General features: G+C 39.0%; 1 protein-coding gene across 2 annotated transcripts; it reads left to right on the top strand.

Annotated features, from left to right (window-relative positions):
- The first annotated feature begins 1411 nt into the window (after positions 1-1411).
- Positions 1412-25263, top strand: LOC125695152 (cytosolic phospholipase A2 epsilon-like). 2 transcript variants are annotated; one of them, XM_048949282.1, is made up of 20 exons: positions 1412-1537; positions 2994-3066; positions 10105-10241; positions 10599-10730; positions 11726-11766; positions 12671-12713; positions 13061-13124; positions 13919-14079; positions 14272-14364; positions 14964-15001; positions 15629-15785; positions 16126-16262; positions 16750-16972; positions 18180-18294; positions 18972-19109; positions 19785-19892; positions 20571-20762; positions 21097-21263; positions 22741-22924; positions 23779-25263. In XM_048949282.1, the coding sequence occupies exons 1-20, from the start codon at positions 1511-1513 to the stop codon at positions 24015-24017; spliced, it is 2469 nt and encodes an 822-aa protein (XP_048805239.1). In that variant the 5' UTR covers positions 1412-1510; the 3' UTR covers positions 24018-25263. The 2 variants fall into 2 exon arrangements, with proteins under 2 accessions (XP_048805239.1, XP_048805240.1); XM_048949283.1 differs by lacking the exon at positions 1412-1537 and adding an exon at positions 2161-2252.
- Positions 25264-26884: the final 1621 nt, after the last annotated feature.

Raw genomic sequence — 26884 nt, 5'->3', positions numbered from 1 at the left:
AGGATTTCTGGGAGGAAATGAAGAAGAGCAGGGTAGAAGCTCTTTCTATCTGTTTTTACTGGAAAAACTTAACAACAGGAGAGAAAAAAGCCAGATAGGTACATGACACAACCTGAGCCTCATTAACCAACTTTTTCATAAGGACTAATTAGTCCATTTCCTAAGTAACTATGACGAATTGTTGCAAAGACGTAACAGTGTTGCTTCCCGAGTCAGCCCTGGGGTATCTCTGCATTTTGTCCTGCTGATAGGAAACTTGCTTCTCTGTCTCGGGGGGGGGGGAGGGGGGGGGTTCCTTCTGCACTCAGGTTGCTCCATGATTCTTCTCTTTATCTTCCCACTGCTTCAATATCATCTGTTCAAAACAGCATGTCCAAAATGTTTATTTTCTCGATAAAACTAATTTAGCCTGCAATAGGCTTAAAACTGAACTGTTTGCAATCTTTTGGGGATTATTTCCTTTGACTGCTGCTTCTTGTTGCATCCACTTCTTACGTTACAGTATCTTTGGATGTCAAACATCTTATTGAATTCAAGTTAGATAATATCTGTGGAATTACCTTAATCAATTATCATTTCATTGCAAAATGAAATGAAATTTTGAGTTCATTTTTTAAATTAAATTTCATAATAGCAAGGAAGTTCTTTTTTTAAAAGTAAGTCTTCAATTTCATTATCTGCTATGTATTCACTTTAAGCACTGTGATGATTTCATGTGATGCCAACAGTGCCCTGCAAAGTAAAGGCAAAAATAAATGCAGGGATATAAGATTATGCTAGAACATGAAGAATAAGTAACATTAATTTCAAGTGACATCATCCAAATATGTTATCTTTGAGATCATTCAAAATTTTGAGAAAGTGACTGAGCCTTTAAAGCTTTGCCTCTACCATGGAAATTCTCTTGCAGTCTCAACAGGTATTTGGAAATTTTTTGGCAATATTTTTCACTGCAGTAACCACTTGGCTGAAAGACCAGCTTACTGCCTGAGAGCAGCATGGAAGCTGAGGTAGGGATGAAAAATCATCTTTCTCATATGTCTTTAAGCAAATACACACAGGCAATAAAAGACTACAAAAACTCTTTTGCATTCTCAATGACTTGCTTGGATGTTCTGGGCCAAGGAAGCCATGTGCAGTTGGACAGATCATTGCTGGTGCAGCTGATTTTGCACAGGAGGATGCATCCTGACCCTCTGGTATGCAAGAGCTATGTAGCCTCCTTAAAACCTACAAAGGGAAGATTCCTGCTGGATATTGACACCACTCTAACTGCGGCTGGGAAGAGTATCCTTCTGCTGGGGTATCTATGTGTCACCTGCCAGCAGTGAGGAGGAGGAGCTGGAGATTGCTCAAGGGCTGGTGGCTGGGGCGAGGTTGGAACTGAGTCAGTCGTCCACACACCTGCCTGTCTGCTCCAGGCAGCTTAAAGCACCAGAAGCTTTGGGTGCTCCTCAGTACCCATCCGCTGCTGCATTTCACACCTGGTTTGAATGCGGGGAAGACCACGATGGGGGTGTTTTACAGCACAAGCCAGGTAAGGAAAGGGAAAAAGAGGCTCTGGGATGAGCTGTCCAGGCAGCTTTAGTGGCAGATGGGACCTCGTGTAGGAGCATTGTTCAACTCTGAGATTCCTTCTTCAGCACCTGGGCTGACAGCAATGACTGGCTTCTATCTGGGTTTTCTGCTTGCTTTGATTTTTTGCTTTGAGAAATCTAAGGGCTTTCATACTGTAGCAATTGTACCATATTTTGTAAATGCCCACTTTATACACTGCTGCTTAACTCTCATCCAGTGGGATCTAGCAAAAAACCCACTGATGAAAACTATAGAGATGTAACTAATGTGAATGAGCACAGAGGAAAAGCCAGAAAGGTGTTAAATGTGGGCTCTCCTAGAAATTGTGGGAGTCTGCGGGCATTAGTGAACGGATGGTGACACAGAAGGCTTTCGTTGCTATATGTGGATCTACATACTTACATACATACATACAGTGATACTGCCACATTTTTGTTACAAAAATATGGTCTTTTTTCTTTTTCTTTCTTTCTTTTTTTTTTTTTTTTGATGTTGGTGCTTGTTTTCTTTGGTTGGTTCAGTGTTAAATCGCAGAGTTTTTTTCTCCTTTCATTCCTTTAAAAAAGGGAATCATCTAGGGAGCAAACTACTTCACCTTCAGCCCCCCATACATTTCATTAAGTGTTGTGTTTGTCCACTCCTTGCTCAACAAAATCAAACCAGTTCCCTGGCAGGTTTGTTAAATATCTTTTGATAACCACCTAGGTTTATGTGGTATCCCAGGATTTCCAATGACTCTTTCCTGTGTCGTTGCTTAAAGGAGTATTGTATAACCTAAATTATTCTGAGAGAAATAATTACAGAATTGTTTCTTATGCTGCCCCCTTCAGAGAAGTTTGGAATGGGTTCCTGGAAGACATTTTTCAGGTCCTCATTTTCTGAAAGCCAATGCTGATCTACATCAAACATAATAGTGGAGGTATATAGCTATATACCAGCTGACACACAATGTTACAACATCATTGATATCATTACTAATTCCTGCTCTGCTAGATTGACCACTATTTGTTGTGAAATAAAGTAGATCTATATAACATACTTTGCATTTGCACAGACCAAGATGTGTATCAGTTGTATTAATACAACACAGTGAAGCTCACTGTTTTTCTGTGGTTGAGTTGTAAGAGTCAGTCAACCACTACAATCTGAGGAGTTCCGTGAGTTTCCTCAGAATGAAAAGTGGAGGACAGTGGAGATTTGGTCTGTGGCTGAGTGTACATCTAGGGACTTTGGCCACACCTGGCTGTAAACCTTCTGGGAAGACAGAGAAGATGATGCACAAGGAAGGGCCTCAGTCTAGAAATGTTTTATGTGGTTGATATTGAAACATTTAATTCAACACTATATCTGACTGTGCTTCTGTTCTTTCTCTCTACGTGATAATCCCGTGTATTTTGTACTCTGCTCTTCTATAGACAGAACCTTCTCCATGCAACTTACTCACCGTAAAAATCATACGGATGAAAAATGCCAGGAAAGCAGACTTGTGTGAGTATCTTTATATACCTATAGAGTATACATGTGCTTGCAAACCTACTTGAAATATAACCAAGTATGGAAAACATCACAGAGCATTACTAAAAGGAGAGAAGCAGAGATGTTTGACTGTGGTTGGTGAAGATGAAGTAGCATAGTTCATATTAATTATTGTTAGATTTTTGTCAGCATAATACTGAGGTCCATCCATCACCTCTATGTAGTTCAGATCTGTTTGCACAGAATGCATAAAATGTAGATTCAATTGTGAAAAAAAGTGTAGATATTTATTTGAAGGAAATAGCGTATGAATAAATTTAGATGAGGGCATTTCTTTCTATGGTTGCTTCTTACACTGATGTCCAACCTGTGCATAGCACAGAATATTTTATGTGTGCTCAAGACTGGATATTTGACATCTCTCATTGGACTCATCTTTTATGGAATAGTGTGCAACACTTGTTGCACAATTGCGACAGATTGCCCAGGGAAGTGGTAGAGTCACCATCCCTGGATGTATTTAGGAGTTGTATACATGCAGTGCTTAGGTACATGGTTTAGGGGTGGGCCTTGTTGTGTTAGGTACTGGTTAATCTTTATTTAATGGATCTTGTCCAGTCTGTATGATTCTATCATTCTGTGTCTGTTGCATTTGATTCAATCATAGGAGATGTTTCATAGCATAGTAGAGGGCTTGCACTGTTACTGTTTCTGTTATTAGTAATTTTTCCAAACTATTCAGAAGTTGACAAGTATATAAACATTTATTAATACTCCATAAAAATCTGACCAGCAAAGCACTGGAGAAGAAGGTGAAACAACCACTTCCAGTGTGAGTGGCTGGCTGATTATCTTGCATTTATTCACTTATGTGGATAGGAGGGTCTCAGTTTGGAACGTTTCTGTAGTAACCAAACCAAGTTAAATTTGCTGAGTTAAATGATGCAGGTCTGTAGCTCCACAAGAGATTAGTTTGGGCCTTTCTGTAATACTGCTGTTGTTCTTTAGAGCTCAAATATGTATAAAGAGTAGTTTATCATTCTATTTTTTTTTCTGAAGGGAAGCAAGATAAATTCTTGTTGTTGAATGTATGGAGAAGAAGAGTCTGTATGAACTTATTCCTAATGCGTGGAAAGGTGATCTGAATTTAAGGTGATAATCTAAAGGCTGGAGGAAAATCTCCTGCTACAGCCAAAACCAAACTGAAGGTACAAACTCTAAGGCTCTGAATGGAAAGAAAGAGGTGTGGACAAACAGGGCCCTTAGATGTATTCCCTGATAATCATGTCCTGTCATCTGCATGATAGTGAGCTTACTGAATTTACTCTCTGCCTTTTCCTCCTCTCCACAAATTTTGCTTCTGGTTTCAAACTATTTTGACTCTGAAGGGAGTTGCCTGTTCTGCTGCTCTCCTTGCAAACAGCAGAAATTTTTAGTGCCCAGGCCAAGTACTGAGTTGGTTGAACATTTCAGTTTGCTGGCATGAGGCAGTTCATCTAGCCCCTACCTCTCCTCAAAGGAGAGGTTTGGATGGCTGCAATGTTTACAGGGCATGCCCTGGGGTCTTGAGCAGCACAGGCTCTCCAGGCTGAGGTTATTTTGTATTACGCTGCAAAACTTGTACTGGATGTTATCTGCAAAACAGGGCAACACGCATTTCACCACCAATGTTGCCAAGCTGTTATCTGCTTGAAATGGTCACGTCAGTCAAACCCTGGAGAGAGAAAATGGCACAAACAGAATAAATACCATGCTTGTAAAGGTGAATGCTTTGTTTATTGGGTACTTCCACCATTTGCAGAGAATCTCTGAAAGAACTGTCCAAGATACCGAAGAGAAGTTGGGAATAATGTTTGGATGTAAAATAAACACCTTTCCTGTCAGGTATGGCAGTTAGTCTTTTGGTATCCATACTAGCATGCTAGGAGATGCACAGGTAAGAATCTCAGCCAGTCTGTGAGCAAGACATTTTGTGAGTCTAAGTGAACTGCAGCCTCCACTTAGTGGATGGCAAAGAAAAGAGTTATATGTCTGCTTGTTAGCTCTGTTGACTAGGATTTCTCATTATCACTCCTGGAGTCCAGGACTCAATGCCAGAAATCACATCCTCTCCTCTATACTCAGCTTTGTACCCAGGAACTTGTATTTTGAGGATTACAGAATTGTACCAGTCATAACACTGTCTTGCATATACTTGATTTCTGAGTCCAGTTTTGTTGATATCTACTTACTTCCATTTATCTGAAAATTTTGCTTTCAAGCCACTTCAGCCTGTAGTTTGCTATACAGTGAGACTTGTAGAAGTCATATGTTTCAATTATACACTCTTCATCATAACAAATAACACTGTGATTCAATTTTTTTAAAAATAATGACTTTCACATCTGGATAGTCACTGGCAATGGAAAAGCTAGCGCAAGTTTCCTGTTTTTAACTATGTGGCTTTCTCAGAGAAGAAATAATTGGGAGTCTTAAGATGGAAAATGCACCACTTTTGTAATGTTTAGCTACTTTTTTGTGTACCTCTGGGGAACATATTTTTCTGTCACATTTATAATCACCTGGAGATTAGTTTGGCACACTTAGGAAACCCCAAAGTATGTGAGCTTCCATCCCCAGCTACGCTGACTTATTTACAGTACCATTTTCTTAACGATTCTTTTTCTTATTAGTCCTTTTCAAGCTTTTTTTTGTTTTTTTTTTAAAATAGCTGTCCTTTTCCTGAAAACCTTCCTGAATAGAACAGGATGGCAAGTGTCACCTATTTCCCAGCCTTCTTAAACAATTTCAATACCTAAAATCAGTTCTTCCTGTTTCTCTCCATTCATGCTTATCCTTTTTTTAAGAAGTTAATTCCATTTTGTTATATTCTCCTCTGAAGATCCTTCCCTGCACTATTTCTGTGCAGTCTTAGCATCGCTTTGCTTAATACTCGTCTAGTGCTTAGACATTCTTTCATTGGGGTACTATGAGTTAATTTTGTTACCGCTCTATCTGCTTCATCTTCTAGACAGTAAATGGTAATGGGAAAACCAATCCATCACAATAGTCTCAAAACTTCAATAGCGTCAACTGCAGAACAGGTATTACAAGACTTTTACTGGAAGTTCAAAGACAAATTACTTTCAATTTTTTCAACTCTTCATCCTTTTAATACATCCTTATACTATTTCATCTCTTTTTACCACTAATTTATCAATGTGTAAATAACACATCAACATTGATTTCCGTTTGTGTATTCATGCATCACTGATGTCCTCTGTGACTTTGGTGCCATGTTTGTGATCTGCATGTTCCCTCTTCTCACTGAGAACACCCATCAGACTCATTGGAGTTATTAATATTCCTGGACCAGCAAACACTTGCCAGTTCCCAGATTTGGGTGTGTACCTTGTCTGCATCCTGACTCCTCAATAGGGTGAGACTTGGATGTGCACCAATCCAACCCAATCTTAAAAACAATTTCAAATTTCATTTGAAATTTGGACAATTTCAAACTTCATGCTCAGCCTGTTAAAGTACATGGATGTCAAAAGTTTGTGTAGGCTCAAGACAGAGATTAGCCATGTTCACAAAGAAAAAAAAAAGCAGCAAAGGCTGGCTTAGAAAGTCTCTGAAAATAAAACTAAGGACTGAGAGCACTGTGTGATGTTTACCCTCTTCTTATGCACTTAAATGCCCATCAAATGTGGGGCATGGTCTTCTTTGGCACTTATTTCCATTCCTAACAGGATGAAAAATCCTTCCCCAATAAAGGGACAAAAGAACTAAAGAAAAAGATCCTGTAGAGGAAGAAATTCATTAAGTGGAATTGAATAAAAACAAACAAAAAAAACGTAAGTGTTGAGAATTAAACAAAAAGCTAAAAGTAGGGAGCTGGGGAGAAATCTGAGATGAACATTTTCAAGCCATCATAATTTGCTTTCTGAAAGCATTCTAGAGATTCAGTAGATACAGAAAGACACTGGGCTAAATGGACCTTGGCTGAACTAAGTAAATTCTTCAGCATTTTCTTGGTGAAATAATGATCTTTTGTGAATGTCGTGGTGGAAAAAGTGAGGAGGGAAAAGCAGACTTTTATTTTTTTAATATATTTATTACTAGACTGGTCAGTTTTGAAAGATTTCAGGTTTGATTTTTTTTTTTTTTTAAATTTAAGGCCTATGTTATTTTGGATGCAATATTTTATAAGATCATGAAGTATAGTTTATATTTTTTATTTTAAAACATATTTTATGGCATTGCAGTAGCAGTTCTGCTGTACGTGAAATCAAGTTGTGGAAAGGTCATTGAGACCCTGAAATTAAAATACAGTTGGTGAAATATAGTATTGTTTGAGGATCTGTGGTCCAATCTGATGCTTATTGCAGGAACTTGCAGACTTCCTCTGGTGTTTGGTTTTTGCACTAAATTATTATTTCATTGTTATTTATTACTTACTTCACCATGATACTTAAGCAGCTGCCATTATGTACCATTGTTCTAGATGCTGCTTGAAATCCTGTTTAATAATAAGAGGGTGTGAATAAGGAAAAAAAAATAAAGAAAAACAGTGAGGTTGTTATTTGGTAGAATCTCAGCAAAGATTCTGTAAATACCAATAGTGTAAATTACAATAGCGATACAGCTTTCTTTACAGTGTGCCACCCTAGGTGAAGGCTAAGGTGTGAATGTGTGAGAAAGCTTTTTATTGAAGTTTAGTTATAGGCGATGGAGATTAACATTAAAAGTTGCCTGGAGGAAGGAAATGCTCTCCCAGGCCTGTCTGAATTATTATAGTTATATTGTGAAGGGCCTTGGAAACAAAGACATTTATTTCCATAGAAGCAGCCCATGTCCTCTTTGTTAAAAACAAGCAACAACACAAAACCAAACAAAGCAAAAAACCCTCAGTGATCTAAATTATCTAATAATTTGCATTTTAGAAAACAGCACTGTTAATCTACCCATCCACAGCCATATCTCTACTCAGATCCCCAGAGTTGGATGAAGAGCAAAAATGCATTTCTTTAGTGATGGTCTATATTTCATGAGATGGTCCAAGTGAAGGACATCCATGACCACGGTAATGATTTGGGCAAACAGATCAATATTTGAGACCACATTCTTGTTTTCAGTACAATAAGAAAAACTATACTTTGAGAGCCATAAGAAAGCCTTTCCCCTAGAATTGGCCTCCATTTGAGTGCTTACAGGCAGTCCAAGAGGAGGAGGATGCCCAGACTGCTATCCATGAAGGCTGGAAGTTGTATCTGTTAATATCAAAAATAGGAGAAACTTCATGTTTTAGCCAGAACATCTGGTGCCCTGCTGTTGTCTGAGGTGCAGCATGGTACTGGGACCATGGTGTTTTTTAGCATGGGTCATGCAGCTGTAATGCTTTCTAATGGCAAAGTGCAATTAGGATCCAGTCCTGCAGCTATCCTGTAAGATAATTAGAAACGTAACGTAATAATTGCATGAAGACTGTACTTTCATAAGCACCTGCTGCCACACCTGCTTCTGGCAGGATATTGCCCCACGGTGATACTATGGCTACCACCCCAAGTACATTTCAACATATGTGTCATGGTCAAGGTGAGGTACACCAGTTGCTGCTGGGAAGTTCTGCTGTGTACGTCATATGAGCATCATCACTGCTGTTCCCCTTCTATAGTCAGGTGGTGTTAGGGTTACGTACTAGAATAATGAGGATTTGCACGCATGTGCCTGCTAAAGAGAGCCTTGTATGTATAAATGAAAAGTTTCTCAACATAAGGCAGTGTAGTTTTCTGCTGCACCAATGATGGACAGAGTGGAGTGCCAGTCCATCTATTTGTACATAGAGTGGATCAAGCACAGTATCAAGGTCGCTCACAAACTTAAGTGGATCCTTCTGATCCTCTGAGATCTGATGGGAGTGAGTTAATCTCAATGTGGAGAAAAAAAAAAGAAGAATCAAAGTCAATCAAAAAAAGATTTTCATATGAAGATTTCCTCTATATACATGGAAGTTTGGGAGCTATTAGGACTCTGTGAATTTGTGTGATCTCTCTGTGTTTTGGTATGTTTATAACTTAAATATATATATATATTATATACCACAACAACTTTAATCAAAATTACTCTTTTTTTTTCAAAGTTACTTACACAAAATGACTAAAATCTCAGGGCAGTCATTTAAAAAAAAAAAAAAAAAAAAGAAGTTCACTAATTCTTCAGTAGCACGTGGCTAAGGGCCAAGTCAGTGACTCTGCATTTCCCAAAAGTCAAGTCTACTGCTAAAACTAAATGGGACAAAACTAAGTGTAGTCAGATAAGGGTGTGTCCTCTGCGGTTAAAGGAATGCTTGAGTAGGTGGCATTAAAAATAGAGAAAATATAATGCTGATGATGAGATTGACATCTGCGGGCAATACTGTGCCCATGCTATCTTTGGCATTTATGTGGTTTGTTGCTCCTAGCCAATAAACTGTGTTCTGTAGAGTGGTCAACCTTGACTTCAAATCATGGATCCAAAGGATTGTAAATCTCACGATTCACATTTACTTTTTACTGCTTAATGATTATGACAAAAAGCATTCCAGGCAGAAATGATGAACAAAGCACTGTAGACAGCTGCTAACCACTGTTTCATACCAAAACTTAGGTCCCAAACATCCCTCACTTACAAAGTAGCTCATGTGGGAAGCCAAATTCTACAGCTGAGCTTTTCAACTGGGAAAGGGAATTTAAAACCCTAAAGCTCCCCTCCTTAGTATCTGGCCACATAAAAATTCATTATAACCCAGATTGAAAAAAACAAGGCAAGAACAATGCAATCTTGTGCAAAGTATCAACATCACCTCACTTTGTGCTGGAAAGCACAGACAAGATTTCACCTGCCCGTTGTGTTGCAAATGCCATTACTACTCTCTCTACTACTACCTTTGGTCATATAGTACTGACTTTATGACATCTTATCTGGCCTCCCAGCTTGCATTCTGCCTTGTGAACTCAAAAATTCAGTGCAACACTTTATGGGGTGCTAAATGTGGCTTATGATCTGTTACTTTCATACTTTCTTCTACAGTAACCCAGTCGGATTGCTATGTGAGCCTGAGACTGCCAACAGCTTCGGTGCAGAATTTCCGAACGAAAACAATTCCTAACACCAAGAACCCAACATGGGATGAGACCTTCCACTTTACGATTCAGAGCCAGGTTAAGGTACAAAATGTAGCTATGTTAGCACTTACTCTCTGGGCGTCTCCTGATTACTAGGCTGAAGACGGAAGCCCAGATGCCTTCTTAAATAGAACCATAGCCACACATACTGTGTGTTTTCTTGTGTATTCTTTCTTATGAAGCACTCACACTTCCTTTAGTTATTTAGCTTTCAATACATGAATTAGACTGTTTCTGAATTGTCAATAGAGCCTGTGGAGACGAACTGTTAAAAAATAAAACACTGTTTCCTTTGCATTCATTCTTGCAGTTCTTACCCAAATTCTTCCAGCTAAACAGAACTATCTGTACTATCTTATTCCTATAAAAACTTACACAATCTGTTTTTCATGTTTCCAGAACATTCTGGAGCTGAAAGTTTGTGATGAGGACAACGTAACTCAAGATGACCATCTCCTCACTGTTTTCTTTGATGTCTCCAAAATCCAGCTTGGAGAAAACATTCAGCTGAGTTTCCAGTTGAATCCACAGGTATGGATAAATTTCAAAGACAAAGCTAAGAGAACATGGTTAGGTGAGAATGTGTTTTTCTCAGCTTTTCTCTCACCTGTTTGGTATATACCCCCTTTTTACTGTCCATTTAGCCAGCTGAGTATACTCATCTGTTTCAGGGGCTGCTAAAGGCTCTTGTCCCTGTAATTACAGTGAATTTGGGATGCTACTTTTGCAGATAGCAAAGTTATCACACTTGTTTGGTTGCTCTACTTGATGTTAAAATGTTGAGAGATTTAGGCAGTCCTTTGCGGTTGGAACTCAGGGTTCTGAGGAAATTGAGACAATCTCACACTGAAGTTTTAATGATGATGTTTAGGTCTGAAAATACATCACTTGTGTGAGTGCTGGTTTGATTTGATAACTTTTTTAGAAAGGCTCCCTGTGCTGTCTTCCTTCATGCTGTCTCTAGAGGGATGTAGAATTGCACCAAAACCTGCAAAGGAGGATTGCAAACCCAATCAAAGTTCATTTTCCAGAGCACCTTGGGCTTTATACACCAAGGCATGCCACCATCTTAGTGTGTCATCAGGCCCATTTATACAGGTTGTGGTTGAGGCCAGAAGAGGGTCAGGATGGTTTAAAAGCACCAAAGAAATTCAGTATTTCTCATGCTGAGAGTTAGTGGGGAGCACTGAGAGTTTCTGGCAGGGGAAGAGGAATTGCAGGTGGTCTATGAACTAGTGAGGATGAATGTATGCCTATGGAAAGGCAAAGAAACTGTCAAGAGGTCCCGTAAGATGTGTTCATGTTTGGCCCACAAGGTGTAAACTAGAAGCCTGCTGATATAATTTCTACAAAATTCAGTGTATGCAACATTAAATATAATGGATGCGACATAAGGAAAATGAAATCTGTTGCACGTGCAGTAGCTAAAGGTGGATGCTGGCTTGCTGAAGAGCACAGATTCCTACAGGGTATCTTTCTGCATATAAGAATCGTCACGTAGTGACTGTCTTTTCTTAATTTCTCAGGGAAAAGAGGAGCTGGAGGTTGAATTCACAATGGAGAGTAGGTAAGTTTTAAATAGATGAACAATAGAGGAATGTAACTCAAAGAGAAAATATTTCTGGTACAAAATACTGTTTATGCTTGCAGCCCCCTAACACTGTCATTGTCTGAATAAAACAGATGGGAACTTCAGGTGTTCAGGAAATGCTTGTGTACGATAACATTTAAGAAAGAGGTGCGTGGCAGTGTGTAATATGTGTGCATCAACACCGGGCATATTGAGACACTAGAGCACTGCCACTAACAGGAGCACAGAGATGTCTCCAGTTGCTGATGCTCCCTAGGCTGCAGGGACGTTCTGTGCAGCAGGACATTTTTTAAGTTTTAAACCTGTTCTGCTCTTTACTGTCAGTTCCCAGATGCTTGCTTTGTTGTGAGAGTGTGGGAAAATGTCACTTAAAATTTTAACAGTGGAAATAGATCTACAAATATTTTTTACTGTGTTTTTATGCTGACTGTACAGTTAATGGAGAAAATGGGCAAGTAAATCAGTCCTAGTGCTGCTGTTGATTTTTAAGGTAAATTGTAATTTTTTTTTCTCTTTTTATTATGGCATGTTGGATGAATTCACCAGCTTTTCAGCTGTGGTCTCCCCTGGTTTATGCCCGAACAACACAAGGCAATAGTGTAATTCTGCCATTTCCATAAATTTACTTATTTGCATCAGAAAATGATCCTATCTGATGTAATGAGGAACTCCGCTACTCAGCAGCTCTTGACAAATAGAGCTTAATGTTCAGAATCAGACCTGTAAGAGATAGACTGGATTGATGCCCAACTAGAGTTTAATGTGCCTATGCTGGCTGTCCAAAGACAAGTTTTTAAAGATAGAGAAATAATGATGATTGAAAAAAAAGAATTTGGAGAGTGCTAGTTGTGAACTGATTTTTTTTCCTTTTGTCTTTCAGTCCGGATCCTCCTGAAAACATTGTTACTAATGGCGTTTTAGTGGTAATTTTTATTACCTACCCCATTCCCTGCTGTAGGGCCATGTTTACTGCTATGCTGACACTAATGGTGCTGGGCAGTTGCTTCATAGGGTGGCATGGAGGCATTAGCTGTGGGCAGACCCAAACAGAGCATGGTCAGGTGGACATCCATCTATCTCATTCTGCCTGGTTACAGCTGGGTTGAGCATCCTCCCTGGGGCATCCATCCCACTTCATCCTGATGCCAAATGCCACCTTCCTGGCCTGGTAGGGGTGGTGTACAGATTAAGCATATGCCCATGGGTCTGGTAAAGCAGAGCTCAGCCAGTAGTGAATATCTTTTTCCCTTTCCCTCACTGTCTCTTCCAGTCCCGTGAAGTTGCTTGTCTGGAGGTGCAGGTGAATGGTGGCAGGCTGAGAAAGGATAGCACAGGTGAGTTTTTGCTCATTTATGGAGAGTGTTATGGCAAAAGCACTCAGCATTTCACCTCTGAACTCCCCTGTTTAAAATGACTGAAGATGCAAGGTGAAATTTCAGCAAAATCAATGGCCTCTGGAGTGGGCTGCAATTGATCAAAACTACTGAGTGCACTGTGAAGAATTTGTGATCTGATTTTCCTGAAAAAAGACTTTCTCCTCTAATAACCTCTTGTCAGATGGCTATGACTTTCCAAAATGTTTTTGTACCACATTGAAGTTTTATAAGCTCTGAAGTAGAGCAAAATCTCCCTGTCTTCAGAGGCAAAGATAAGCATTAGGACTCTTTCCTCAAATTTCACACTTAAAAATTTCTTTTACGTGTAACAGTACAAAATATGCCACTAGGTGAAAGATGAGAGACACAGTATATTACCAAGGGTACCTGTTGCACATTATAATTAGCACATCACTGCTGTGTTGAGCCTGTGCTTGTATGTCTGTGTATGTCCTATGCAATTTTTAAAACTTCATACTCTGACCTCCTAATACTTCCATACTGAAAAGCACGTTTTTTGAGAGAACTTAAATCAAGGACTCCTTTTTAGTTCTCAGCATAATTTACTTGCAAGGTGTTGTAAACAACCTTGGATCCCACTGACTACTGGTGGGCATCAGTTTCCCGACATAAAGGAGGTTTCTTTGTAGTTATGAAGTACAGACATTAATAGAGTGGTTTTGGGCATTATTAACTTTAAGATAGCAAAGACTGTTCATGAGGATGTGACGTTTGTTCTGCCATCTCTTCAGAGAGAAAATTTGCGCTGACAGTAGATGGCTCATATGAGGGGATGCAGACCCACACACTGAACTCATGCCTGTGTGCGGCCGCACCAGCGAGGTTCCACTACATCAAACACCATCAGTCGGCGCTGACTGTGTCACTGCCACGGCGCAGACGGCTCAGTAGGGTATGTGGTCACCCATAATGGGCAGATGATTCTACATGCTGTTTGTTTGGGGACCTCTGAGGTCTGTGTTGTGCAGATCTGTGTAGGAAGAGGATGAGAAGCGAGTGTGTGGATGTGAGGCTGGGAAGACTTCTCTTTTTCCCCTTGTGTAACTATGATTATTGCATTTTTACCTTTTCTTTTCCTTTTCAGTCTGTATCAAGTCAAAATGAAAGGGATATGAATGAGTCTGTGACTCTAGCTCTGAACTTGCTTCCTATACAAGAGAAAATAACTATAGCAGAGGTGAGAACAAGTATTTCTTATAAAATCCAGTCCAACTTATGCTCAGTTTGGTGGGTGACATGAATTTTACTCTTCACGATTCAGCTCCAGTCAGACACATGCTACATTTGTAAAGTGAGAATAACAGTTGCTCACTGTGTAGCTATACAATATTTATTTATTGGTTTTGTTTGTTCTGCATGTGGTTCCAGGCACACTTTTCAACTCTGTTCTGAGCTTAAGCTGATTTCCTCAGGACATATCTAATACAATCATCAATGCTGTATGTGAGCTAACAATAATAGGTAAGACACTTAAGACTGATAACTGCAGAAGGTAAAACAGTGAACATTGACTTGCCTGTGGTTCAGGTGCCTCTCTTTCAGTGAGCTCCCTTGAAAACAAAGGGAAACTAAACGTTCATTCATGCAAAGCAGAGGGGCCCTATTTCTATCCAGCCCAGACTGCACTGGAACCCATTATCGATCTCAAAACCCAGACAATTGCTGGCCAGATCCTGCAGCAAATGCAGTAAAACGCAGCCTGTAGATCATGAGGGTGAGGAAGATGTAGAATTAATGACCTGAATGTGCTTACAGTGTTTGTATTGTGATTTTCAGGACAGGACAATTGACTTGTATGCAAAAGCAAATGAATGGTAAGTAAGTTTTCAGCAAGGCCTGATGCTGTAACTGGGAGTCACTTGCACCTACACATCTGAAATCAGCAGGGGGCAATGCAGGCTCAGTTGCAAGCGAGACTGCTCTGCTTCTCTTTGTGGGCTTTTGTGCAAGAGTCTCCTTTTTCAGTGATGGATAACTAAATCAGGGGTCCCTTTTCCTTTGAGTTTCAGAACTGTGCGCTGTTATGATTGAGAGAACAGCTCCACACCGAAATCATATTTCTGTATAATACAAATAAAAAAAAGAACAAATAAATCCAAGGCATGGAAGCTATTTCCCTAATTAGCTACAGTGCCTGCTGACGGTGGTTATCTTGTTACAGGCACATATGGTAGGCAATACTGAAAACTGAAAAATCAATTATATGAGCAAACAAGACCAGAAGCTTGCTATAGGAATTCATTACAATACCAGGGCAGTATGAAGTGTTCTGTCTTTCATTCCCATTTGCATTTTTAGTAAAAGCTGAGGCAATTAGCAGAGGCCTGTCTGTGGTGTTGCACTTTCTCATTTATTACATTATTGTTCAAGTACCAATCTGTAAACACAACTGGGATGACTACTGCAAGCAATAGCATGTAATATTTGTGCCCTGCTCTCAGGACCCAGGGTTTGTGCTTCAGGCCAAGAAACCTAGATGCTCGTCTGGGTTTTGACCTGTGCATGGATGAAAAGAACTTCCTGCAAAATCGGAGAAAGGTGGTTGCTGCTGCACTGAAAGATGTTCTTCATCTGGAAGAGGACTTACAAGACCATGAGGTAACTAGGAAATGCACTGCTTGAGGATTTCTCTCTTTCCCTTAGGTCTTGAAATGGCAACAGGAGCAAGGCCTCTGTCAGCAACTGCTTCTCTTAGGCTCTGTTTGCAGCCAAGGTGTTCTCAGATAGAGAGCTCAACAGACTGCCTGAAAGAGCAAATTTTCAGCTGACATGATGGGGCTGGGTTGATGGTTGGATTAAGTGATCTTAGTGGTCTTTTCCAACCTAAATGTTCTATGATGCTATGTGTCTAGGTGTTGCTTTAGCATGACTGTCTTCTTTTGATGCAAATGTCCCTTGATGCCACTTTTCTGTCTGTGTCTTGTTTTGTGTTGAGCAGGTCCCTATAGTGGCTGTGACAACAGCAGGGTGTGGGATAAGAGCACTGACAGGAATGTATGGCAGCATGTTGGGTCTTCAAAAGTTGCGTGTTCTGGATTGTGTTTCATACATCAGTGGCTCATCTGGCACAACATGGTGAGGAGTCTTTTTGATTCTATTGTTTGGATCTTATTATGTGAAGCAAAACCCTGCTTTGTCTGGGCTTTAGATCTTGGAAAAGATAAAAGGGGTGTACTGAGTTACTGCTTGTTCCTTGGTCTATGAACAACGGGGTCACCCAAGAAATGTCAGTTGTGCATCAGACTTTTTGGTGTCACTGAAGTAATTTAACCCCAATTAAAAGTTGAAACTTCAATGACAGTGCAAAGATCCTTAATCCTACGCAAAATTATCCTTTATAATTAATTACTGTTGGATAAAACAGCATAGAGAGCTGATGGAGCTGCCTGAATAGGATTCAGAGCAAGTGATTATCTATAGATTTGCATTTGTGTTCAAAGTAAGCTCGAAATAGAAGGGTGACCTAAAGCTAGTATAGTTAGAAGTGCCCAAAGTATATCCTCTCAGTTTTAAAAGCTTCATCTTCATTTTTGCATCTCCCCATCCTGTTTCCTGCTTGCAGGACCATGTCAAAACTGTATGAAGATGCTGAGTGGTCACATAAGGATCTTGGAGAAATAATTATTGAAGCTCGAAAGCAAGCAGCCAAGTGCAAGATGAGTGCTTTTTGCTTGAGAAGTCTGAGGAATTATTACAAAGAGCTGAGTCAAAGGACCCAAGCAGGACATAAAACATCTTTTATTGATCTGTGGGGACTTATGATTGAATCGATGTTAAATGATGGGGTAATGTCTACACAGCTATCTTCTCATAAAGTTGGTTAATGATCTTTATGACCATTACAAGAAATTAAAATCCTAGGAAGAAGTACCTGGCCAGTAACACTGTACTTGGTATGCAGGCAGAACACGGCTTACTGCAGTAATAACTTGGAGATGCAGTGCATGTCTATAATGAATTCTAAAATGTGACTGAATATAATGTAGAAATGGCTCAGACTAATTCTAAAGTAACTGGCATGCTAATTAACCTTTGTAGCTGTCCAAGAATTTTTTTAAATTCTGAAGTGTTTTTTACAGCTTCACACTTTTATGTTTCCACTGCTGTAATGTTTGCTGTATTACACAAGCTGTAATCATATACTGTACATACCGCAGATGTGCTCCTTACGTAGTTACTGCACTTTGTGAATTAGCACTGAGAAAGTGTGTAGATCTGTTGCAGGAATAGTGATTCTGCAGGTGTTTTCAGCTGTTTTGAATTTGCCCTCTCAAGACTGCCCCTTTCTAATTCTGTTAAGCAAAATTTTCCATGTAAACTGACAGACTGATGTCAGCTGAAGAAAAAACTATTTTATTTTAAAGTCCTGTAAATATTTATATTTTGCCCAGATGAAGCAGGAAAACAGAAAAAAAAAACACAAATATTTTTGCTTCGTATCATATTTCACATTGTATTTCTGGCTTCACTGCTAGCTAGTTGCTAGAATTTCATTTGGCTGAAGTACACTCAATATATCAATTTAATGTAAAAGATAAGCTGTTAGTATTGAACAGCTCAAGGATTTTTCCTCTGTGGATGGCACCTTCCAATATGTTTCATGACTGTTTTTGGCTAGAAGTGTCAGTAACACCATGCCTTGAATTCTTATGTTAAACAGATGAAAGATATGATAATAATAGAATTAGCCTGATCTGTTGTTTGTTCATCATTCTCCCTCCCCATATATTTAACAACATAAAGCTAGAACAGCATTTAAAGCATGTTATTCCTGGTGTCATACACTGAATGTATGACATGGTTGGTTCTCATAACTAAAGTTATTCTCTCTCTCACGGTGTTTTTCTTGCCCTCTTTATTTGTGATGTGGAAATAACTCTAGGTGGAAATTAAGATTAATAATATTCCATATTCAGACATTACAAGCCGATGCCTTTATGGAATGGATTATCAGCTAATCTTTTCTAACTTATTATTATTTTTAATATCCAGAAATGCTACCACAGGCTTTCTGATCAACGTCGAGCAGTGAACCAGGGCCAGAATCCATTGCCCATCTACCTTGCCCTGAATGTCAAGGATAAAGTTACTACCAAAGATTTTAGAGGTAATGATGTTCCATTTCTAGGAAAAGACATTCATTTTTATAGATACTGTATATATACTATATATAGATCTATACAGTATCTATATATAGTATATATATCAGTATATATACTGTATAGATACTGTGTATAATGACAAATAGTTTTAAATTCTTCCTCCAAGACAGAAGTCCTGTTCAGAGAACGTAAACAATAGCTGGGGAACTATAGGATACAAAGCAGCAGTTTAACATCATTAAGTCTCCTGTCATGTAAATGTGCATATTTAGATATTACCTCCAGGTGACCAGTACAGCCTAGATCCATGACACTGCCTTAAAAATGCTATCAGTTCTTAAGGAAAGTGAGCATTTTTCATACTAAAGGTAATAAGTGCAATAGATAACAAAATACATTCTAGTCCTCCTTTCATAAGAGAACACCCCACTTCCGAAAGAGTTGCTTAAAATTTCCCTCACCTCCTACATAATTCTTTCCCAACCTCATGAAAAGTGTGATTGCTGTTTCAGTTGTCTGCTGGATCTGATAGGTGGTGGTAAGCAGGGTTTGCTTTGGGCTTGTGCTAAACCAGCCTACCTCCAATAGCACTGAGGTTCACTCTTTGCTTACGTTGCTGCTTTTAACAACATTATGTCCTCTGGGCTGGTGGAGCTAATGCTGTTGGTCTGTGTGTTGTCAGAGTGGGTAGAGTTCACGCCCTATGAGGTGGGCTTCCTGAAGTATGGCGCCTTCATTCGTGCAGAGGATTTTGGCAGTGAGTTCTTCATGGGTCGCTTGATGAAGAAGCTCCCTGAGTCCCGAATCTGCTTCATGCAAGGTGACTTACCAGCTTGAGGGAATGGCAAGAATTTAATGCAAACACTGATGATTTGGAAAATTAGTCCCTAGCAAGCTGTAGTTTTGCATATAGTAGCAGAGGCACTGGGTCACAGCAGAGAGGGATCAACGCCTCGGTCACTTTGATTCAGTGTGTTTCTGAGGCTCACATACGTACCCATGTTTTTTATCACTGAGACTAACAAAATTAACCTTAAAAAAAAGAAAAAAAAAGTCATATACTTTTGCAAGTGCTTTTAAAATATCACCTCCCTTTAGCTTGAAAAGCATTTCAAAAGTTGCAAACTTATGTGACTTGGCAGAAGCTGAAGGAAACAGTGACAAGAAATAAAAGAGGGGAATCAGTGAAGAAACTGGCTGAAAATAATCCTTTATGGAAAGAGAAAAGAGCAATGCAAAATTTGTCTTTGCCTATATATATGTTGTTCTAAGTAAAACATGGTGGTAGGAAAAGAATGCTGATATTTCTTCTGAAATAAGTTTGCATTATGAATCAAGTTTAGCACTGAAATAGATGTCTGGGCCCATTTAAAAGCTGGATAGAAATGAAAAAAAAAAAAAAAAAAAAAAGCTGTGGAAAGAGCAGAAGGCAGTTTTTAAATCAATTCCTTATGTTTACCTCAGTAATGCCTATTATACCTCTCTCACTTCCTAGGAATGTGGAGCAGTATCTTCTCCAAAAACCTCCTGGATGCCTGGCATGCAGCGGACAATTCAGAGGACTTCTGGCACAGATGGACCCAAGACAAAGTGACTGAAATAGGTAAATCCTCAGTACCTTTTTGACTTATGGCCTTCCTCTTCCAGGCCCCTATGATAAAGTAATTGCACTCATATTTCTCTGTTTTGTGGTGCTCTTGATCTCAAAGTAGTGGAGACACTGGGAATATGAAGTGATTTGATGTTACTGAATAGCCAATGCTTTGCTTAATCTGAGACTGGCAATGGTGAGATTTATATCGGAAGATAAGGCACCATCAGACAGACCTTGATAGAAAGAAGGTAGGGATGAATATATAAGGTGTTCTCTAATGTGCTGAGTTAAAATACTTGCAAAGAAATATTTCTGCCAAGGCTTCATGTCACCTCTACTTTTTAGCCAGAAGGAAGCTTAAGAGTTTTCTGTTTTCAATTTTATGCCCCTTAAATCATGCATCTTTCCCTCAAAATCTGGCTGAACTGCAAGATTTAGTAGAGGTCTGAGGAAGTCAATAGAGTAAGGATGCAGAACACCAGCTAAGAAGGGCAGCTCTGTACTAAATGACCATTCCTTAAAAACATCCATGAGCACCTCCATGTTAAAATTCAAGTGAAGTCAGTGATTCCATAGTGAACAGATTTGGGTGACATTTCTGTTGCTGATTCTTCCTCCTCTTTGTTCCTGATCATATATATGTGAACTATAATTCAACTGCATGTAATTTGTGTCATGTACCTCTAGAGGAACAACCAGACTTGCCTGAGAAGCCCTATGAGATGGCTACGTGCATGTTCACTCCTACAAGTGGCCTCTCCACAACTCTGCGGGATATTCTGACGGACCGCCCTGCTGTCTCCAAGTACCACAACTTCCTGAGGGGCTTCCAGATGCACAATGAGTACATCCAGCATGAACAGTTTGCAAGATGGAAAGGTATAGACAACTCTCCTGCTCATGCATACTTCCAATATCACAACTATTGAATTGTGGGGGTGTTCACTAGTGACGGTCCTTATTGGGAATAAAATAACTAGAGATGGGCTTTGCATGTACAGAAAACCTGCCATGGGTTTTTTTGCAGCTCATGGGTTTGGAAACACTGACAAAATGTGAGTGGAGAGGGTAAAGAAAGTTTTAGGATTGCTGCATGATATCCAAAAGCAAAGGAAAAATCTGGAATGGGAGGGGAGCTTGCCATCCTTTTGTTTTCTAACTTCACTGATGTTTTTCTGCAGCTTACTAATAGCTCAAAATTTTTATTCTTTAGACACTTTGCTGGACACCTCTCCTAATGATCTGAGAGGCCACTCAGAGCACTTGGAGTTGGTGGATGCAGCTTTCTTTTTTGAAACTAGCTGTCCACCCCTTATGAGACCAGAGAGGAAAGTGGATGTCATCATACACTTAAATTACACTGGTGGATCGCAGACCTTGGTGAGAAGTAAAAAATGTCACTGTTTAATAATGGTTTTTTGTTTGCTTTTTTTGACTCTTGGACAAGCATTTATAAAATGTTATTAGTGGAAGTTTATAAAAGTGTCTCCAAACCTTAAAAGAAGAGTAGAAATTCTCAGAGGGAAGAATATATCAGTTTTTTCTAAAATTGCCTTTGAAAGAGCCCTAAGTAGAATAGTCAAAGCTCTCTGCTTCACCAGTAACGTACAGAGTGGCGCAATGAAGTTATTATGGTTGTGCTGCAACTTCCATTACAAGTGACTGTAAGATTTTATAGCACAGATATGGTTGGAAAAGCTTTTTCTCTAATTCAGATGCAGAATTTATTTTGCATCTTCCTTAAGCATATACAATTTGTATTTTTATTAGACAGTGTTTTTTATTTGTCCAAGATGGCAAGTGAATAATTTTTGTCTTTATTTTCATTTTCTTTCAATGAATGCATTTTTTCTCTTAATGTGGTTATCTTGAAGAAAGGTATCAAATACACTTACTGTGTTTGCTGAAGTCTGATTATAAAATGGTTATATAGTTTTCAAAAGTGATATTCACCACATTAAAAGACAGAATTCCAAATGTGTTGTTGTAATTGTAAACCTGCCTCTGAAGTGCACCACAGAAAACACAAAGTTCACTCGTTAAGGTTCTGTCATTGATTTCAAGTAGATGATACTTTAATGCTATTCCTGCACTGTAATGCCAGATGAAAAAAATGTTTATCTCTGTTCCGCAGCTGGAAAAGTACAGTTGCTTGTACTGACATTTCTTTCTAGTAATCTCAAGTCCTTCAGAAATATTTAATTCAAACAAACTGAGGTGTTATTTCAATGTATTGTTAGGTACGTTAACAAAGTTTGAGTATCACAAATGAGCTTTGTAATTTAGTTTTGTATTTTCAGATTTAATACTCATAAAATGCTAGAAATTTCACATTATTTCTAAAACCTGAAGTGTAAATTGGGCAAGTTCGTTTCAAAATCCTACAGCTACAATCCACTGAAGTCTACTCACAAGTTACCACTGCTACACAAACAGATAGTATAACTGTGAATCTTACTGTCTTTAACAGCAAATTTAGGATTGCAAATTTAGTTGTGTTCAGATTAAAAAAAAAGATAATTCTAACATAATTCTCCTTTAATTAATGATGCTCTCTAACAATCTTTGAAATTACTTGCCTTCATCCTAAGTTATACTTCAATTTTAGAAATGTGCCTTGGCACAAATTTAAACCCTCTTTGCCATCTTAATACAAGGTATTTTATTTCAAGTCTATTTTCAAATAACTCCTCAGGCGACAGGAGAATTAGGGATTGCATGTGCTCACATTATCTTCATTTTTACAGTACTATTGAGTCATCTTGTGCAATTTAACGTGAATTACAGGGCTACAAAAACAACCTAATCTTGTGTATGTTTTCTATTTTTTATACTGCTGCTATTGGGCAATGACCAGCCTCTAAAGCAAGCTTGCAGTTACTTCTCAGAGCAGGGAATTCCATTTCCCAACTTTGGGCTGAAGGATGATGAGAAGAACCTGAAAGAGTGCTATGTGTTCGATGGTGCGGACTCGCCCGGAGCTCCTCTCCTGCTTTACTTTCCACTAGTGAATGACACTTTCCAAAGATATGTAGCACCTGGTAAGTTAATATTATCCAGCTATTTTATTGACACAGTGAGTGTTTTGACCTTGAGTGTTTCTTCTTTATCCCAATACAAAAATCCTTTGCTTGCTTGTTCCTACTAGTAAATGTAGTGCAGATGACACTAACTACTTTTGAAATCTTGTGTATAATTTCAGTTTGAGAGTTGGTGCAGTTCAGAGAAAGAAGAAATGCATTCCTCATGTAGAGGAATAGGAACTTATTTCTTCTTGTGATCTCTAGAATTTTACTTCACAGTGAAGAACAAAGCACAGTTTTCAAATAATGTATTTTATGACACTCAGATCTAGGAAGAACTACCTTTACAGTGCAGAATGTTACTGAGGAGGAGCACTGTGCTTTCTTTTTGGGTTGTTTAATGCATTTCTTGTATGTGTTGGGAAATGAAAGCAATAGGATGTAAACTAAGACTTGTTAAATGCAGTCACGGTGTCCTTTTGGGCCAGTGTTTTAGACACTGCCAATGTTTTTATTATGATTTCCAAGGCAACAGATGTTCTGCCTTATCCTGTGCTGTACATCTCTTTATTCCTTCTACCGTTAGTATGTATTCTATTTGTGACCCATGGGGTAAGACTTTGAATGACCCTCATAAGATGGCATGCTATGAGTCGACCAGTAGAAGGTACTAGTTGCAATGGAATGATGTCTAGTGACACTTGTTCATGAATTCCAAAAAGACTTTGTGCAGAAGTACATTTTTCAGAGATCAGAGCATTGCACTTGTGCTTGCAACCACATCTGTAATCTCTCTAAGTTATTATTGACATAGTCTATCAGAGGACTGTAGTTCCCTGGGACTATACAAACTCCTTCTTTTCCTCTGACAGGCATGTCTCGCAGTGCTGCAGAAATGGAACAGGGCAAGGTTGATCTCTCCAGTTTCTGCTCTCCATACTCAACAAGGGAAGTGTCACTGAAAGCAGAAGATTTCAACAAACTCCAGAAGCTGACTACTTACAACATCATGAACAATGAGAATATGATTATTCAGGCCTTGCGCATGGCTGTGGCTCGGAAGAAGCAGGCTCCAAGCCAGCCTGTATCACAGGCACAGGCTACTGGTTGAACAGTACTTTCTCTCTTACTAAGTATTTATCACAACTATGCAGAATTATCTATCAAATGCAATAGCTACTTCACTCGTCTTGGGGAGTGCCATTTATTTCCATATAGCTTTCTCATAAAAAAACTCCAGAACTTGAAATACTTCAGAGCCGCACAGTTCAGTTTACTAAGAATAGATGCTATTTTTGATCAGAATTTTGATATCAGATAGACTGGTCTGACGTTAATACCATCTTATTGTTATGCACAGAATGCAAATTCAGCTGTGTCTGATAGGGAAGTAGTTTTAACTTGTTCTCTGCATTCTCTTATTGTTTCGGTGGTTAGTATTTTTTCATATGCAAAATATTCTAGCATTTCATTGGGACTGCAGGTAGCAAATTCATGAAGCTCATAGAAGGTGGTGACCAAGCAGTATCAATTAAAACATTTTACTTGGTTCTAATAACTTGAATTAAATGGTGTTCTACCTCATAATAGTTTTGTTTCTCACATATGCTTTTTGTCATTAACTGTCGTGAGTTATCATGTCATACTTAATTTTTCAGACGTGTTGAGTGATGGATATCACTCAAAGGATGGTGGCCTTTAGGTCTTCAATGACACCTTTTTATCAATTAAATGTACTTTTGAATTTGTTTTGAAAGGTTATTACCATTTTCTCCCACAATAACCATATTCTGACTCAGATTGCATACGTGTGCTGCAGTTATCTCTCTGGAAAGCAATTTTGCTTCAGCATTGTCTGGAACTTGTTTGGTGTAGTGAGTTGAAATATTACCAAAACAAATAGTATGTGAGGGGAACACTGAGTTTTATGATAATGGCATACACAGAATCACACTGTTGAAATGGAATGAGGTAATTTTTTTTTTTTTTTTGCTGTTTCACACTTGTTAAACAACTATAAAAAGTGCAATACAGCTGATAGGTACGCTAGTAAAAAGTATGTTACAATTACCACAGACTAACCTAGTCATTTGACAAGTACATTGAAATACAGTGGCTAAGGGGAAAAAAAAAAAGCTGGCTTAAATGCACATAAACACATGACAGCTCTCAAACATCAGAACAACTACCGCAGAACAGATGAAGAAACATCCAGATCATTTCCTGGGAATGCATTAAATGATGAGGGCAACCTGATGAGCAATCCATAAACAAAACACAGCACTCTTTTTCAAGCTGTACATGAGACTGGTTTGTAACACAGGAAGTGATTTTGTGTTGTTCCAAAGAATCAAGAGCTTGTCCACTTAAGCATGGATGTTGGTCAATCATCATTGCATCTGAGTGAGGGTATACAGCATAATAATTATCTTACATTTCTTCCTTTCCAGCTAATGAGAATTTTATAAGTAAATCCTTTGCTGTTCTGGACATTTTTTTCAGATACTGTGAAAAAAAATATAAACTGTTTTGGTAAAAAAATAAATAAGCTCATGCATTTGGAGAAGTGAATCTACTCACACAAGTGAAGAAAATTCCACCAGAGAAGGATGTTCAGTTTCTATTTCTGATACAAATTTTTCCTCAAAGGCAAACTATTGGAGAACAACAGTCTTTTCTAGAATTGGAGCTAGTCTTTTTGGCGTTAGACCCACAGGGGGGTTGTGAAACATGGGTAGGAGTTGCTAGCTGGGCTTTTGTCAATGGCCAGCTAGGTTGAGAGTCACAGTAGTCCCTCATCTCCTTAGATAGACGAGATTTTTTTTCTGCTTTTCCCAGAAAGGCACATAGACAGTTTCTCTCTTATCTTCTATGGTTTAACTAGTCTGAAGATGGCAGTAACAGGAAGAAGCTCACCACTTACCATTGAAAAGTCCTGAGACAAGTCAAGCCTTAACACAGAATCACAGCATGGCTTAGGTTGGAGGGGAACTTAAAGGTCATACAGTTGCAAGCCCCATGCTATAGGCAGGGATGCTACCCACCAGATCAAGGCCCAGGGCCCCATGACCCTGACCCTGAATGTCACCAGGAATGGAGCATCCACAGCTCTCTGGGCAGCCTGTACCAGCACCTCACCACCCTCTAAGTAAAACATTTATTTCTAACAGCAAACCTAAATCTCCCCTCTTTCAGTTTAAAGCTATTCCCCTTTTCCTAGCACTAACTAAGCCTTGTCTTATCTAAGATGGTAAAATCCTGACCAAAAAAGATCCCTGACAAGGGACAACAGCTGAAATATGAAACTGAACTGGCATATCCCAGGAGCTCACAGACTTGGCAAAGCTGATGCAGTGCTCAGATCTTAAGAAATAACAGCAGGACTAAATGACAAACATGGTGAGTCTGTCCCTGGCAGATATTAAGGATTCAGTCACAATACCCATTTTAACAGATCAGGTTCCTTCTTTTGAGCTTTTCAGTGTCTTTCTGGATAGAATATCAGGCCAGAACTACTCTTTATTGCATATTTTCCTGACGTTTGCAGAAGAGGAAGGCAGGCATGGGTACTGTGAGAATGCAGTATCACCTCTAACTGTTCTCAAGTGGACTCCTCATTTCAGATATTTGGGCATGTTAGTAGCTGGACTCATGGAAGGGTTGTTTACTCACATATCTGCTGTATGTACTAATTTGGAGGAAAATGTGCTCTTTTTTTTCTTGGTTTACTCTATTTTTTGTTTGTGGGAGTGTCCTGAAAGCAGGAAAAAATATAAACCAAGATGATCAAATACATATACAAAAGTGAGGAAAATCCAACAAAAAAGTAACTCTGCCCCTCCCACCTCAAAGAAAAATAAAACAATATCTGGCTGAATTTTAGAGTCTTCAAAGGTTTTATCCAAAACCCTTTTGACTGTTGATTGCAGTGCTGTAGAGCTGCTGTTTTTCTTTGACTTATGCATAACTGCTGTTATC

Source organism: Lagopus muta, chromosome 6, assembly GCF_023343835.1.
Source record: "Lagopus muta isolate bLagMut1 chromosome 6, bLagMut1 primary, whole genome shotgun sequence".
NCBI classification, from domain to species: domain Eukaryota; kingdom Metazoa; phylum Chordata; class Aves; order Galliformes; family Phasianidae; genus Lagopus; species Lagopus muta.
Note: the sequence above shows the minus strand (reverse complement) of the source record. Positions and strands in the feature narration are given on the sequence as shown.